The sequence below is a fragment of the Paramisgurnus dabryanus genome, chromosome 23, assembly GCF_030506205.2.
Source record: "Paramisgurnus dabryanus chromosome 23, PD_genome_1.1, whole genome shotgun sequence".
Classification (NCBI taxonomy): Eukaryota; Metazoa; Chordata; class Actinopteri; order Cypriniformes; family Cobitidae; genus Paramisgurnus; species Paramisgurnus dabryanus.
The window spans coordinates 10644818-10662264 of NC_133359.1; the positions used below are offsets into that span (position 1 = coordinate 10644818).

At 38.6% G+C, this 17447-nt stretch overlaps 1 protein-coding gene across 2 annotated transcripts in view; it reads left to right on the forward strand.

Annotated features, from left to right (window-relative positions):
• The window catches only part of dock4a (dedicator of cytokinesis 4a), a 76568-nt gene that overhangs the window by 26747 nt on the left and 32374 nt on the right, over positions 1 to 17447 (forward strand). The window contains exons 5-17 of one of the 2 annotated variants that reach the window (XM_065291956.2): positions 483 to 579; positions 670 to 818; positions 4594 to 4678; positions 6069 to 6220; positions 7462 to 7543; positions 7851 to 7911; positions 8539 to 8671; positions 8771 to 8859; positions 11735 to 11860; positions 12914 to 13038; positions 13514 to 13670; positions 13799 to 13905; positions 14170 to 14326. In XM_065291956.2, the coding sequence (XP_065148028.1) occupies positions 483 to 579; positions 670 to 818; positions 4594 to 4678; positions 6069 to 6220; positions 7462 to 7543; positions 7851 to 7911; positions 8539 to 8671; positions 8771 to 8859; positions 11735 to 11860; positions 12914 to 13038; positions 13514 to 13670; positions 13799 to 13905; positions 14170 to 14326 (1520 nt within the window). Of the gene's footprint in view, positions 1 to 482; positions 580 to 669; positions 819 to 4593; positions 4679 to 6068; positions 6221 to 7461; positions 7544 to 7850; positions 7912 to 8538; positions 8672 to 8770; positions 8860 to 11734; positions 11861 to 12913; positions 13039 to 13513; positions 13671 to 13798; positions 13906 to 14169; positions 14327 to 17447 lie in introns of those variants that run through there. The other variant, XM_065291957.1, reaches the window with a different exon arrangement.

Genomic DNA, 17447 nt, shown 5'->3' on the forward strand with positions numbered 1-17447 from the left:
GTGTAAAAATAGCTAGCGTTGTTTCTGTAAATAAAATAGCTAAACCTCATCTGCCAATATAATTCTCAAAATTTTTGTCTTAACCTAAATTATGATTTTTTTTCTGTTTGGGTTCCAAAAATAAAAAATTCAACATAGTTAATGACTACAGCATGTTCGTAACTATTCCTGGGATCGAGCCCACGATCGCTTACTATGTAACTTAGAACGCGATCCCAGAAATCTCACCTTTGGCCTGTCATGGAAGAAGATGCGGAGCACCAGGTTACGGCTGGGTCACTGCAGTATGTGTTGGAAGAAGTGCACTTGAAAAATGACAAGCCTGTCCTATTAAAGTGACAGAGTCCTTTAATGTCTCATGTGCACCTGTCTTTTTAAATCAATGTTATTTCTTGGGGTCAAAGGTCACACCTTTCTATCCTGGACTGGTTCAGATAACTGAAACAATATGCAAATGTATATTTGTGTGTATTTTCCTGCAGGCAGTTCGAGACCGTCATCCCCACGGAAGACTCGGTCATTACAGAGATAACTATGACCTTGAGAGACTGGGGCACTATGTGGAAGCAGCTGTATATGGTGAATATACCAAGACTAGAGTCTACAAGTTTGTTAATTTGATTAAAAATTAGAAATATCTCATCCATGCTCTCTCTCTCTCTCTCTTAGAGAAATGATGGCGACCTTTTTCATAGACTGTGGCATGTGATGAATGAGATATTGGAGTTGCGACAGCAAGTTCTAGTGGGTCACCTCACTCATGACCGGTTGAGCGATATCAAACAGCACATCACAGCACGGCTGGACTGGGGCAATGAGTGAGTGTTAGATCAATCAAAACACTGGTGTAGATAATTTCTTAAAGGGACAGGGCACCCGAAAAAATCTGACTTAAAGGCACAATGTGTAAGATTTTTGCTTTTAAATATCCAATAAACACTAGCACAGTGTTATATATTTAGTTTACTTGTGTACATTTGTTATCCCATATGTTTTAAGCCAGTCCCTCCAGAAAAACACGATCATGCGATCGCATGATTCAATGCATAATCAGCCAAAGTCCGCATATTTATGCCGGGGCCGCATTTTTTCAAATATGCTGCACTTTTGCAACATTAATTACAGATATCCTGTGCAAAATATGGCTTGCATCATTTCATAATCCTCGCATTTTCGTAAAAAAAAAAAAAAACATGAATCTTAGCAAAAAAGTTGAAAAATGTGGATTTACTTCACACAAGCGCAGCCATGTCACCTGCTGCCATGGGAACGTTATGAAGTGATGTGATTATGTGACGTGAACATCATTGAAAAGCTGCAAACAGTTTTTTCAAGTTCCCGCCATTTTTTCAAGTTCCCGCCATTTTTTCAAGTTCCCGCCATTTTTTGCAAGTTCCCGCAATTTTTGCAAGTTCCCGCAATTTTTGCAAGTTCCCGCAATTTTTGCAAGTTCCCGCAATTTTATCGCATAAAATGAGAATTGTGTAAAATTCTTTTTAAGAAAACGTGCCACAAGATCATGGATTTTTGCCCATTACAATCACAAAAAAACTCTGGAAGGACTGTTAAGCGATGTTTGAAGCCAGAGAAATACTCAGCTTTTACCAGTTTCTGTCAAGCTATTTTGTTGGCTTAATCTAGAAGTATAGTACTGTTTTTACGCATACACGAGGGTCTGCGTACAGTGCGTGTAACGCAAATTGTTGGATTTTTTTAACTGCGCCTATTTTGTATGCATAGGTTGCGCATGCGCGTACTGGTTAATGTATTATGTAGACGAGGAGATGGATTGCATTTTGTTGCATTGCGCATGCGTCAAACATCTGTGTACATGTACGAGTCAATTAAACAATGCTTTGCAAGGCTGTGCGTTCGATTGTGTGCGTATGTTGGTGTACGCGTAAAATACAAACTATACTCTGGCTTTAAGTAATCGCATAGCAGTTATAAAGCTTTATTTCATTACGTTGTCTTCAAATGATTGGTGAGTTTTGTCAGATTGATTTAACAGTACAGTACAAGTTTGGGATGCACCGAAAGGTAAATTCTTTTTCGAAGACGAATAAAATGGGAAAAACTCAGCCAAAGGCCGAATACCAAACAACCAATTTTTTTTAATTTTTCTAATTATTTTGCCAATCTTCCCACTATTGCACAAGTTAAATTTTCAGAATGTCCTTTTTACTATATTCATTTCACATATTTTAACAATAAATTATTTGTAACATTCCAGCAGTCATACGTCTTTTTGATACCTGATCACTTTTCTGATCAGAAAGAAAAAGCTTTCATGAACGCGCCCAACCCCGCCCCCAAATCCTTCTTGTCGTTTATTGGCTGGAACACTTTGTTATGTTTCGTGGTGCTAGGATTGGCCACTGTGTTGTTATTGGCGTTTGTGGAGCCTGGGCTGTCTACAGAGACTGCGTTTTTTTACAGTTTGTTCAGCGGTCAGGTAGCAAGCAGATAGTGAGGAGATGTTTGCTGTATGTAACAATGTAACAAAAAAATTCTTATGGTCTAAAACGCGTGAATTTGCTTAGAGCACCTTTAATTCAATCCTTTATTCCCACGCAAAATTCAAATAACCTATTCATTACCAGTGTTGGGGGTAACGCATTACAAGTAACGCGCATTACATAATAATATTACTTTTCTGAAGTAACACATTACTTTATAAATACACATTAATATTTGAGTTACTTTTTCAAAAAAGTAATGCGAGTTACTTTTCAGTTTAATAAATTCAATTTAAAAATAAAATAATGTACTGAATTAAACTAAACATATTAACGTAGAATTATACACTATGTGCGCCTGAGCGGGAACAGTTTGAGTCAGAAACGGAGATGGCAGGCCAGAGCTTGACATCTTTGCAATCATAAAAAACACCTGCAAGGCCTGAAAGAGATCAAGGCTCATCCAAGTAAGAACAAGTAACGCAAAAGTAACTTAAAAGTAACGTAAGCATTACTTTCCATGAAAAGTAACTAAGTAATGCAATTAGTTACTTTTTGGGGGAGTAACTTAATATTGTAATGCATTACTTTTAAAAGTAACTTTCCCCAACACTGTTCATTACTGCCTTAAGAAACGTACAACGGCGCTTGTATATCACCGTATGTTGAGCTGCGGACGCTCCTGCGTGCACGGTCAAGCACGAGCAAAGGGGGAGAGAGACAGCACCAAGATTCACAGGAGATTACAGAGAAAAAGTGCTCCACAAAGTGGTCTAACAAAATGCTTATTGTTAATAAACATTTTATTTCTCGTTTAATATAAGTGTGTTTGTCATTGTAGGACTTTACTGGTTTTAGGAAGTTTTTATTACATACTGCTGACGCTCTTTGTCATACTATGACATGTGATGAAGTGTTAAAATCTCATGTTCTCAGTGCTTTTGCATTGAGCAGACAAATAAGTTACCCAGGATTGCCACCTTGTCTTTCTCATACTCTGCGTGGTGTTCAGGATGTCTTGATTTTAAATTATAAATGAAACTTGTAGTGCTGTATGTTTTCGCGTCTTTCTGACACTTTAAAATGCTTTCACCAACATTTTTGCTGCATTTGCGCGTCTCTGCTCTTCAAAGATGGTAAAACTTATTCTTCCTTTTAACTTGTTCGGCCGAACACCGAAAATTAGTGTTTTGTTATTTTCGGATGAATAATTTCGGTTGCCGAACATACGGTGCATCCCTAGTACAACTTCCATTATTTCACACTCTTTTACAGCATCGTCATGCTACACTGCCGTGTTGTTTTGTGACCTGTAGCAGTAAATATTACATATTGTGCCTTTAACCATATGACTTTGTGTATTTTTTCTGTATTTCATATTACAGAACACTGAAATTGTAGTGCTCAAGTCGCATGGGCTTCATTTATAGTGCTTGATTTGCCCGGTCACTTTATGCTTTTGTTGTAGCAACTTGAATATTGCAGCTCTGCAAAGGATTATCCATAAACTATATCACCACCGTGCTCTTGAACTAGCCACATACACTCACAATTCTCAAGGGGATTGTAGTTATTACAGTATATGAGTGTCTTCATCATAGGGATTCTTCATGAAAAGGAGAGTTAGCTACTTGTTTTTCACCCACTTTAATAAAGTATATTAAAGTAGAAGGAACACAAAACTGGCTGATGGGGCTATGGGGGTACACAATACAAAACTAAATAACAAATTAGTTAGTAAAATCAACAGTTCCGATACCCCCAGAGTTTATTTAGCTTAATTTGTCTTTGCCACAAAGCAGAATAATTTGTGCTATTTCCCTAATAATTGCAAATGTATTGTGCAACATTAAAAACAGTGGGTGGAATACAGTGGCAAAGACGACGAAGATGAACCGCTGTGCAAATGCTGGCCAATCTGTCAGCCGTTTGCTCTAATGCTTATACGCTGTTTATCTCTGAAAACTAACTCGCAGATGGTAGTAATGAGTGGGACGTGTTACGTATGTTTTTTCTTTGTCTCGCAGTACGCGGTCGTTTTTGGAAGACATTCCTCTCGCATTTGATTCATGTTTTGTGTCTGATTGTTGTTTGTGATCTAATTGGGTCAGATATTGTGAAAATTGTGTGACAGGCAGCTGGGTTTGGACCTGGTCCCCAGACGGGAGTTCAGTATGGTGGAGCCCGATGAGATCAGCATCACGGAGCTGTATCGGCTGGTGGGTACTCATACATTCATATTCACGTACACTCGTATTCCCATTACCCATGAGTCTCTTCACCTCCCTCCTTTGCCGCCTGTATTCTTTGCTGTGTTGCTATGGCAACTGCAGCCCGACCTGACGCCATGGCTCTCTTGCGTAGCCTGAAAACGTCATCCCCTGTTATAACAAAGACAGACACGCGCACACACACACACACATACCTCCAGTCGTCTGTACGCAGGGAAATGATAGTAATTAAGGACAAGAGACAAATGCTAAATGGCGCATTAACAGGCTGTTTGCAAACTGCAAAGACACTTAGTGCATGCAGCTCCCTGCCCTCCTAATTTGGCATACATGCGGTGTCATTGGCACAATTGCTTGATATCTCACAAAACCACAACAGTGCCCGTGTAGTCAATGTTGCACAGATCTTTGAACATAGGGAGATGTCTGTAGTGTATCCATCATAGAAAGAATACACAGTTTGCTCTTTCTCGCTCGCTCGTTCGCTCTTCTCTCCCAATACTGCACACGTCCAAGCCCTGACCACACATACGTGTGCCAGCTCTCATAGGTGGGCAGAGGTGTGATGGTAGGGAATTAAAGATGAATGTAAGAAATAAGAGTTCGGTAGGTGTGAATATGTGAGAGCGGACTAGAAAGAAATGGAACGCAAAATAGGCCGGTAGGAGGTATGTGTTATGTGTAATATAACAATAGCGGCAAGGTTGTAAATATAGTATAATAATTTCTACCGCCTCCAGTCTAGCACATGTTAGCTAATTCATCCAGGACAGGTCATTTTAACACTTAAAACAAACTAATCTTCATCTATGTTTGATGACTGGTTAACGTTATATTTGGCATGCAATTTGCAACAATGTTGAGTATTACTCAATACACCACAGAAATCTAAATGTTTTTTTTATCTTTGGGTAATGTCAGTGTTAGGTATAAATGTTGTTTTTTAGTTGTCATTTAAAGTTAATATTAAATTAGTGCTGGGCAAAAATTAATCGCGATTAATCGCATACAAATTAACTGTGAATTTTGCCTAATATATGTGTGTGTACTGTGTGTAATTATTATGTGTTCAAACACACACACATACATATATACAATTCAGAACATTTTTATTTATATATTCATTTTTATTGTTAATATATAATATAAAATATATAAAACTATAAATAAATATATATATACACATGTAAATGTTTTTTCTAAATAGATACCTGAATGTGTGTGTATTTATATATACATAATAATTACGAACAGCACACACTCATAAATTATGCAAAAAAAAATTACTTTTATTTTGTATGCGATTAATCGCGATTAATCTTTGCCCAGCATTATATTTAATATTAATAATAATATTTTTTCCCTTTTTTTTTTAAAGATGGAGAGGCGCCACCGTCGACGTGACATTCCGCCACAGGCCAGTATGCACCACCTGTTTCTGCAGGTGAAGAGCATGATGACCTCAAACCTGGGGGAGGAGCTGGAGGTCTTCTTCTTTGTCTATGACAGCAGAGAAATCCAACCAATCAGGTGCCATCTCTGAATTTTATTCAAGCTCTTAGTTTGCAAGATCTAATATACAGTTGTAATAATTCAGTTTAGTCGTTTAGTCACCTTCAGTATGTTCCAGTCGATTTCTTTTTTTCCGGTGGTGGGTGCTCGGCACAACGTCACGCAACGCTTGAGTTGCTTAACAATGGCAGACGCTACAGGAGCGCGCAGTCGCTTTGGAATGAAAGATGAAAGTGGTGCGGTCGCATTTTCTGCACGGTTTTAGATGCGAAATGTGAAGGGCCCCTTAATCAACTCATTCATTAAAGCATTGTACATATTACAACCCGTGAGAGGCTCCCGAATTTCAAAAGCGTTTTTGATTATAATTAAAAGAGCATATTTTGATGCGTGCTCGACCCCCGGAGACCACGGATCAGCACCTTTGTTCCTGACCTGTGATGCGGGTGATGACAGAACTTTCATTTTTGGCTGAGCTATTGCTTTAATAGAAGCATAGTCTTTGAAGGCACAGACGTAACATGTGAGTGACGTGTGTGACAACCCATTCTTCCTGACAGTTCAATGACAATGTGCTGAAGTATGTTTTCCACCAAATCCTACAAGAACTGTAAACTGACAGAAAAACCTTTGGTAGGTTTGGTCAGGCTAAGAATCCATGAATTATAAATCACTACATTCCCTGCAGCTGTATGAAATATGTCTCTGAGCTGTATCGGTCATTAATGCGTATACTGTATTAATGCGTATACTATTACGTCAATTTTGACACCGCAGGGAACTAATATCCACAATTCAGTTCTGGAACAACGTCAATACGGCGCATCTGCAGTTTTCGAAGCATCAGCCAGAGGGCTGCTTTAGTTTTACATCCATGATGATACTACAACCTTGACGTGCTTGCTGAATTTTTTATCAGTTACTGTCTGTTTTTCCCTCTCCGTCTCCCTCGTCGTTGATGTTAGGGGGTGTGCTGTTCAGGCACCCCTTCTCGTTGTGAATTATTCAGAGCGAGTGAAGCCCCAGGGCACTTAGGGAAAGTGATGGAGAAAGACTAGGAGAAACCTACCGTAATCTAGGAGGGCCTCAGTGGGCCTCTATTTAATTACCGAGCACAGTCGTCAGAGGAAACCCACTAACACATACTGTAAAGGCCTGAATACACACACACTTTAGCACTAGTTCTACTGTATTTCCACATGTTTTAACACACCTGTGATTAACTTTTCTGACTCTGTTTTCTTTCTATCTCCATTTAGTGAGAGGTTCTTTGTGCGCCTCAATAAGCAGGGTCTACCCAAGTCCCCAGACAAGACAGACAGGCAGTGTACACTCTTTGTTGTAAGTATGCAGTTTTTGGGGTGCACCAAGGACGTGTCCTTGGTCCCTTTGTTTTATTCTTCTTTTAGCTTTGAGTGGCGGCTTTAAGCGTGTGTTGATAAGTAGTTAAAAGCTGTTTTCCTAGTAGGATCGATTTCCTTGAATGAATCTTTTCCTTGAACATGTGTGGTTTGTTTTGAATTTTTATGTGTTTTTATATTCTGCTGTTTTAGCATTTAAAAAGTAGCAGACAGTTACCATTTTTAGTTGTGTGGTGCGTAGAATCAATGACATGTTCTGCTCAATAAAACGTTTGTCTTTTTTCAAGGATTTGGGAAGTAGCGATCTTCGCAAAGATGTGTATGTTGTAGCTCATATTTTTAGAATAGGTAAGAGCCGTTGGATGCATACCACTGTTGTTGTCGTGTGACCTGTCATAACGCTTTAACGGGTGTCCTCACGTGACTGCCAAATACAGTAAATTAAGTTAGTTTTTAGTATTTAAAACTAAAACTGACATCACGTGCCATTTATTCAACAGCTGTGGCAGTATTATACTGTAAGGCAAAATGACAGGCCACCTTAAATCAAATGACACCAAGATGGCGTCTTCGTCTGTAAACATCACCTGTGTGTCTGTTTAGCGATATGTCGTCACTGCGTGCATGGCCTACGTTGATTCAGAACTGTGATGTTGCGGTGTAGATGTTCATTTGCATGTATGTTATTCATGTCACTGTGGCCTGGGAAGTGTTTGTCGGTCAGTATGTCTTTGTGTTTCAACGATCTTTGCCGACATGTCAATCATTCTGCCGTAAGAGCTACATATAACTGACAAGAGATTCTGGGTAATAAACAACTGTAATAATAATATATATTTTAAACTGTACCAAGCTTAATACAGTGCTCTTCGGGGCAGAATATGAAAAAGTCCATGAGATTCTTTGTATACGTTTGTTTATTATAATATATACCGTTTATTTAGCAGATGTGAGCCGTAAGTTGTGTGTTCGCAGGACGAATGGTCGCAGGCGAGAAGAAAAGCGTGAGTAACACGCAATACAAACGTCCATACGGTTGTGCTGTGATCAGCGTGGCTGACCTGTTGACAGCCGACTTCAAGGATGAACACTTGCTCAAGGTCTACTCGTGAGTATCGCCACCTAGCTTTCTGGAGGGCATGGTGGTGTACAGTACTTTTGAAGTAGTTTTTGATTGTGTTTCAAATGTGGCGTGTGATATTTGCAGGTGTAACACAGAGAGCGAGTGGTACCAAATCCACGACAGCATCATCAGGAAGGTCAGCTCTCGATACAGCCATATTGGCTCCAATACAGGTAAGGTGGTTTTCATTGTTTTTTTGTTTGCTTTTTTAATAAAAGAAATGTAATACTGGGTGAACTCCTGGGTCTGGGAGAAAAATTGGTTTGTCATAGCAACAGCGTTCATCTGTACAAAGTTTGGGTGATCCATTTAATTAAGGCACTCAGATTGTACCGAATCATACTGCAGATTTTTCATGCTCTTAAGATATAAATAGCAGACGTCTTTACAAAGAAATACTTTGGTCTCTCCTAGCAACAGTTCTGTGCAGGTCTCAGCAGTCTCCAGTCAAACATACACCAATGTGTATTCAACAGTGAGAGCAAACCGAGCTGTTCTTCAGATGCTTTTGTCTTTGTGACGTTTGTGTGACTCAGAGAGCTGCAATTTGCCGCTTTTGACTCATGCCATGTGTGACCAAGAAAACATTTGCACCCAGCTTATTGCTATGCAGCAAGTTGCTAATGTGTTAGCATGTTGTGCTGTGAGTAGTTACTGTACTAAGGTGTTGTGTGTGATGAATCTGATCTCAGATCTGAATCACTTGATAAATGAGAGATCAATTCGGCTGCAGTAATTTAATTACGGTAACTAGTTTTGTGTTTAACCGCCAACCATTAGTGGGTATTTATCAGTCGCATCAGCTGACTATCACAGCGTATCGATCATGTACAGCGAGAGCAGACTTTCACGTCACCGCTGTTGCTAAAAACGTTTCGAACGGGCAATCTCAAGCGATTTCCTGCCACGATAGCTAATCGTTCGGATAAAAGACGAAATTACTATCATTGATTTCATGCAGGTTTTAACAACAAACGGATAAATAAAGAAACAACTGTGTGCTGGGGTTAAAGAATAATATGGGTCTCTGAGTGCATTGTGTTGTTGGTGCCATGTTTTGTGGAGGTGGTGCAGTAGTAGTTGCATAATCGTTGCTTCGCCATGCACATCATCTGGTAAGTGGTTTCAAAATGAATGGACTTGGAGATGATTTCACTCATGTGGGCTGCTTTCTCTGAATACATTATGTAACCGTAATGAGTCCATCATGGCTTTCGGTGTTGTGTAGAATGTTTCTAGAGATTATAAACCCACTGAACCATAGCTGTGCCCCATGAGGGCCTCATATGTTAAAATAATGCACCCAGAATGCACCTGTTATGTATGTTGCTGTTATGTTCTCTCTTTAAAAAAGTGCATTGTGTAACTTTTAGGAAGATCTTTTGACAGAAATGCGATATGATTTACATAACTATATTTTCAGTGGTGTATAAAGATCTTACATAATGAACTGTGTTGTTTTTATTACCTTAGAATTTTTATGAACATACACCACGGGTCCCCCTTACATTTTAAGTCGCCATTTCGCACCGTCATGTTTCTACAGTAGCCCTAAACTTACAAACTGTTTTATAGACCATGTTTTGTCACTACGTTGTCTGACCCTGCGTTCACACCAGCTGCGATAGAGGCGGCAAAAACGCGCTATTCGTGCGTAGTTGGACGCTTAAACATTTTAAGTCTACTAGCTTCATTTGAAAGCCACGCGTGAAATTCTAGTCATTCGAGACATTCACGAGGAAATATGTGTCATGGGAGGGACTTCTGCGACTCCGCTTGCTCCCTGTAATCGCGTCACTACTAGAGCAAGCTCCTGATTGGTTAACACAGCGCGAATATCAGCCAAAGTTCAGATTTTTCAACTCGCACGTTTCCTGCGACAACTCTCAATTTGCACGGAAAGCGGCATCCGTGCCGCAGGATGCCTTTTCGCGTCTTTGCATTGACTTAATATGTAAATCACTCGCGCTTGCCGCCTCTTATGCGCCTGGTGTGAATGCCACATTAAACGATAAAATGTTCTTACTTAAGTGGCTACTGTAGCTTCTCTATGCATTTTGGAAGGGAGGGATGAGCTGTGGACTGAGCTGTTGGTTGCAATTCGCAATCTTACTGATAGATGCCGCTAAAATCTACACAGTGGACCTTTAAGTTAAAGGGGTCTTCGCAGTGATCCCATAGAAGAACCATTTTTGGTGACCCAAGAACCTTTTAATCACAGGTTCTTAAAAGAAGCATTTCTTTCTTCTATAGTGTCATCTAGCACCAATTTTTAAGTGTACAGTATGCAGCTCTTCTCAAATACTATTGTAGTTGTATATAGGGCTGTCACAATGATTAAATAATCATCTAATCACGATTGTTTGACCTTATTGCAATGATTTCAGATCACCGCAATGATTGCTCATTTCTTAAAAAACACAAGGGGAGCTGCAGCGCCTGTATAAACGAGACCGTATCAGATGGCGCTCCTTAACTGACAGTGTAACGCGATACATTGCAAAGCCATTTAATACATTTAATGCATTTCCAAAACAGAAATTCCAAATTTAGGGAAGGGAAGGATGCTATTTTTAAGGATCTGTAAGGAATTAATTTTGCAGCCGCTGTGGACATGTGGTCCAGTACTAATATGACCTTAGTGGGATTGGCTACTATTTAAGGCCTGTTCTGCTATAGTCAGTTTATTTTGGTTTCATTTTTATTTTAAGTTTTTTTTCAGACACTTTAATTTCTATAAAGAATTTTCAGTTTTTGAAACATATATCCATTAAATAATTACCTTTAAATGTGTGTTATGTGTATTAATATTTACTGCCAGGTAAACCTTGCAAAATATTTAATTTTAATAATCACAACAATATGTGAAAATTATTTCATGAACAAGCAAAAAATTTATGAGAATTAAATGTCAAAGCAATAAAACGGGCAATTAACCGTCATAATCGTCACAATTTATTAGACATTTAATCGAATTTTATAATCATGACAGCCCAAGTTGTATAAGATGTCAATGCACGGGTTGACAAATTTTCTTTTATTTTGTAGGCCTTAATGTTTCTCTCCAGCTCCTGCATGGAGATATGGAGCAGATTCGTAAGGATTATATGCGTCTGTTCACGAGGAACGTCTCTATAACCAAAAGACTTGGTTTCTCCGATATCATCATTCCAGGTGAGATAATAGTTTTTTTGTCATGTTTTCGTAAATTTACAGTTTGTCTTTTCTCAGATCCTTGCACACTTGATATCCAAAATTTTCGTCTGCGTTTTTTCACCGAATCCTAAAAAAATGTGTCAAGCACAGAAACCTTGCACAGTGGAGGCTTCGTTAGCACTATTCCCTGCGGATGGATGAATGACATTAGCAACAAGTTATTGTTTGGCTAACTTGAGCACAATACTGTTATACTGTACACAATACTCCAAGCTGTCACATTCAGTCTTTGTATTTCATGTCTTTGTATTTCGCACTTTATTTGTCATACAGTGTTTCTCTTATGGTAGCTCTGAATTTTCAAAACTTTTCTCAAAATGCTTGCTACAGATGCGAAAAATGCAAAAAATTGAACCTGATCCAGATTTTATTTTAATGACAGACAGATGATTTACACAACAAGAAGTATTTTTTTTTTAAAGTGCGAAAATTTCAGACGAGAATTTTGTGCACTATGAAAAGTTAAGCTACAGCTTTATGACGTATGCTTTATCATATTTGTAGCGGTGTAGTCGTAGTATAATCGTTTTTTTTATACAGCATTAGATTAATTTTGTACAATTTCACAATTTTTGTAGTTTAAATCATTAATGTGTTTTGGCTCTTTGTTACACCAAACGTTTTATGGATTGCGAAATTCCCATGATGCATTGAGGCATGCACATTTTATTTGATATTTGTTTTCACACTCTCAGATGGTGATCGGTCACCTTGGCAACATGGGGCAACATGTATTTACAGAGTAATTAGAAATGTTTTGTGGTGGTTCTGTTCAGACGTCTTAAAGGGTTTATAACAGTTTTAGCTAACACTCGTTCTGTGTTGTCAATGTGATAGAAAACATTTACATTGAGGGCAAGGTGGACAAAATACATATAATAAAGAGAAACTATAAAGAGAAACCGCGTAGAATTTTTGGGAACATCGCCTGTTCGATTGATAGCGGTGTGAAACCCCCTATGCAGAAAGCGACTGCTATTATTTCTGAGATGCATTATCTTTCCCTTGCAGGTGAAATAAGGAATGACCTCTATGTGACCCTTGAGCGAGGGGAATTTGAGAAAGGTGGGAAAAGTGTGGCACGTAATGTGGAGGTTACCGTCTATCTGCTAGGAGGTGATGGACAGATTCTTAAGGTGGGATCCCTCTTACTTCTCTCCACTATTGGCCTACTAACAGATGGTCCTGCCCCAATTTAGCACATTTTATTATTTTAGCAAGTGTTGGGCTGGGCAGGATGGTCAAATAATCATTTTTATTTTTACAATTTAAAGGCAGGGTGCATGATTTTTGAAAAACACTTTGGAAAAGGGAGTTGGGCCGAGTACCAAAACACACTTTTAGCCAATTAGCAGTAAGGGGCGTGTCTACTAAAAGAAGGTCCAGATTCTATTGGGGGAGAGGTGTGTTTGTTTTGGTGATTTCAAATATCAACATTGGCATTCAGAGATCATGCACCCCACCTTTAATTTTTCAGATTACGTTTTATCAATCTTAAAATAACTTATGTATAGTTTTTATACACTATAGGGAACCATAAATCTCTCCCTCTCCCTCTCTCTCTCTCTCTCTCTCTCTCTCTCTCTCTCTCTCTCTCTCTCTCTCTCTCAGGTTTGCTGTGGTTCTGGAGAGCCAGGTGAAGATGAGCACCGGTCTTTTGTCTTGTATCACAGTAACAGCCCTCGCTGGGCCGAACAGGTCAAACTTTCCATTCCTCTGGAGATGTTTCGCGGCACACATTTGCGCTTTGAGCTCAGGCACTGCTCTAGTAAGACTGCGCTCTGCTTCACTTCCACTTTTTTTTAAATATCAATTTTCGGTCTAGTTGTTATTCTGCATTAAACCTTCCTTTTATTGATTCATTTCATATAACTGCTGTTGCCTCTGTTTATACAGCAAAGGAAAAAGGGGAGAAGAAGCTGTTTGGCTTCTCCTTCGTCCCTCTGATGCAGGAGGATGGGAGGCCACTACCTGATGGGACACATGAGCTCATTGTCCACAAGGTATTGTGTGTACAGTATCTATCTCTGGGTGTCATTTGCATTTAATTTATGCATTGGGCAATATGTTTTATCAGTATGTGTGATCCCTGGGAATGAAACGAATCGACGTTTGCGCTGTTTATGCAATGCATTTGAGCCACAGGAACACTTTAACAATCAGGAACACATACAGGACCAGGTGTTTTTGGTTTCTGTATACCTGCCTCTAATAGATTTGTTTTAGTTGACTCATAATAGTAGTAATACATGTATTTTTTAAATCAGTGTGAAGAGACAACAGATCTTCAAGATCCTGCTCGGTACCTCAGACTGCCTTTTTCCAAAGCCAGTATCCAGCCAGGCAACAACCAGACAATAAAAAACAGCAAGGAGTCTTTCTGGATCCACTCTTCTCTCTGCTCTACTAAACTCACACAAAATGGTGAGACTGTGTTCCCTCTATGGTATTAAAGTTGATAATTATCTGGGCTTAAAGTACAACACTTAAGTTATGATCTACCTTTATAGTTATACCCACGAGGTCTTATTAACACCAGTTTAGGGGTGGCAGAGTGGCCCAGTGGGTAGCACTGTTGCCTCACAGCAACGTCTCAGATTTAAGCCCCGGCTAGGTCAGGTGGCCGCTCTGTGTGAGAGTTTGCATGTTCTCTTTTTGTCAGCGTTGGTCTTCCGTTTTCCTCCCACAGGCCACAAACATGAGGGTTAGGTACATTGAAGATGCCAAATTGCCCTTCCCCCAACACGTGTATGGATTAACCAGTTGGTGAAAATGTTACTTAGCCATATCTTGAGTGAAAAATGTTAAATGTTTGACACCCATCCTTACCATAATGTGATATCTATCTATCTAAACCTGCTTGCCGCCTTCAAGGTCATGGGAGGACTGGAGTCTATCCAAGCGTTTCAGGCCAAGGGCAGCCAAATGTACATATTTTTTACTTCAATGAACTGTAGGGGAGAGCGGGGCACTAATGCTTTTTGGTTTTGGCTCAATCATTAAAAAGATATTTGAGTTTGATTAATTATATTTTTACACAAGCAACACACACATCCTGCTACAAATGAACATTTGAAGTTTGTTTTTATTACAATTACACCAAACGTGACAGAAGTGCAAACGTTACAACTTACCCCATAGGTGGGGTTAATTGTAACAGGCAGGGGGTTAGTTGTAACACTTGATAAAAATGAAGTTTGCAGGCAAATATTTGATATACTTGAAGTGGATATTGTTTATATATCTGTCTATAATAGACTGGTATCTACACTATTCATCCCTCATCTAACCATAGTTCAATAATAAATAGTTAAAAATGTCTAAGTATGTGAGGAAAAAACTGCACAATTATGACAAAAAAGTTTTTTTTAGATGTGACATAGTCTGTAAAAACCATACTAAAATCTCAAAATCAAATTCTGAGATAATGAAAATTAAAGTCTGATTTTAGCCATTTTCATCTTTGACATGCCCTTATTCAATCAATATTAAAAAAATGAACAAAAATAAATTTTAACACACAATTTTGACAAAACAGGCACATTTATTTTGTTGGCAGCTAGCAATCATTTGTGTGTAGCCTATTCAGAAAAACAGCAAGAATTATGCTAATGTTAGCTGTTTTTATATTGTAATTGCTGAGGGGTTAGTTTTAACACAGTGTTACAATTAACCCGGCTTGGTGAAAATATTTTTATGCCTACCAAAAAAGTTGCTAAGAGCTGCAGAAATATTTCAAAATGATGCTATGTTTTAGTCAACAAGACACTGATTAAGATGAAATAACATTGGTTTTGGTATCTTACACATCCAACTTAGAAACCAAAAAAAACATATGATGAAAAAATTTACTTGCATGCCACCAAAACACTCTTTCATCAAGAACTCTCTGGAAAACATTAAACCTTTCCATACATTTTTGTGAAAAAATACCGGAAAAACTAATCGTTTAACCCTGCGCAACAATGTAAACAGTCCGTGTTACAATTAACCCCGTGTTAGTTTGTGCCCCACGCACCCCTATATCAATTTAATACATTGGGCCCTATTTTAACGATCTTAGCGCATTGTCTAAAGCGCACAACGCAACTTTTAAATGGGCGTGTCCGAATCCACTTTTGCTAATTTAACGACGGGAAAAGTGGTTTGTGCGCCGAGCGCATGGTCGAAAAGGGTTGGTCCTTTTTTTATGAGTAATGGGAGTATTTTGGGTGTAACGTGCAATAAACCAATGAGAGTCTCAGCTCTCATCCCCTTTAAAAGCCAGTTGCGCTGGCGCTATGTCTAATCCCTATTTAGATGACAGACTTTGTAAACTGAAAAACTAAGCGGAGGAAGAAGATCCCCAGTTTAAGATTAATGTTAAATAATTGTGTTGTTTTTCGCTTGTATTGAAATTGTTATTTTTTTACTAAAACCTTTAAAACCCATTTTCTTTTAGTCACAGAAGTAAAAAAGCAGGCTTTTAATTGCTTTAAATGTATGGCTATCCAATATCATCAAAAAATAATTTACAAGTATGTAAAAAAAGGTTTGTACTCTAAGAAAACTTTATTTGTAACAAACAGGAGATAAAGAATTTACAAACGGCTCTCCACACGTTTCAGCACTTGGACAGCGTCAGTTTTTTTAAGCATTACTTAAAAATGTTTCTCATCTAACCACAGGTACCGAGTCATCATATACAATAAATCCCTGAGGTAGCATTAAAAAAAAACATTTAAAAACAGATAATTTTTTTTAAAGCAAAGCATTTATTTACTTACCATGCTGCAGGTGAAGCAGCTCTTTGTGCCTTCTAACGTCTCATAATTAGTCCTCATTTATGTCCAAGAGACTCAATAATAATCTTTTACATTCAATCCTTTAATCTTTCATATTTAAAAGCGTATTTGTGCTGCTGCGCATTCATGTATATGATAAGCAAACCCGCGTTGTCGTCCCGTTTATAGGTGCATATTACTAATGCGCTCTTTAAATAACAAAAAACATATTGCGCCATTGACTTTAGACTTTAGACCAGGTTTTTGTTGGTCAATGGCATAGTCTATTTTAGTTGCCTCAAAATAGCAACGCGCCAACAATGCGCCTGAACACGCCTCTTTTCAGACCAGAACGCCCACGGGCGCAAAAGGGGGCGCAAATGCATTTGCTATTTAAACAACGTGGCGCTAAACGTGAAAATTATAATTGTACAGGGTGGAAACTAGCAAAAGATTCTTGCATCGCCATTGCGCTGCATTGCGCCGGGTGTAAGATAGAGCCCATTATGTCAAAAGTAAAAATTTTATGATTTTTAATTGTAAGAAACATTGAGAAGGTCAAGGCCCAGTTCACTATTTTAAGTCGAGATACAGACATCAAATGTGCATTTACACTTACATTTGGCAGGCATTTAAACGAAAGTAGCTTAAAGTGCATTCAAGCTATACATTTTATATGTGTATTCCCTGGAAATTGAACCTGTGACCTTGGTGTTGCCACAGCCATGCTCAACCATTTGTAGAAACACATTAAAAAATAAGCTAATTTTAAATATGTATTA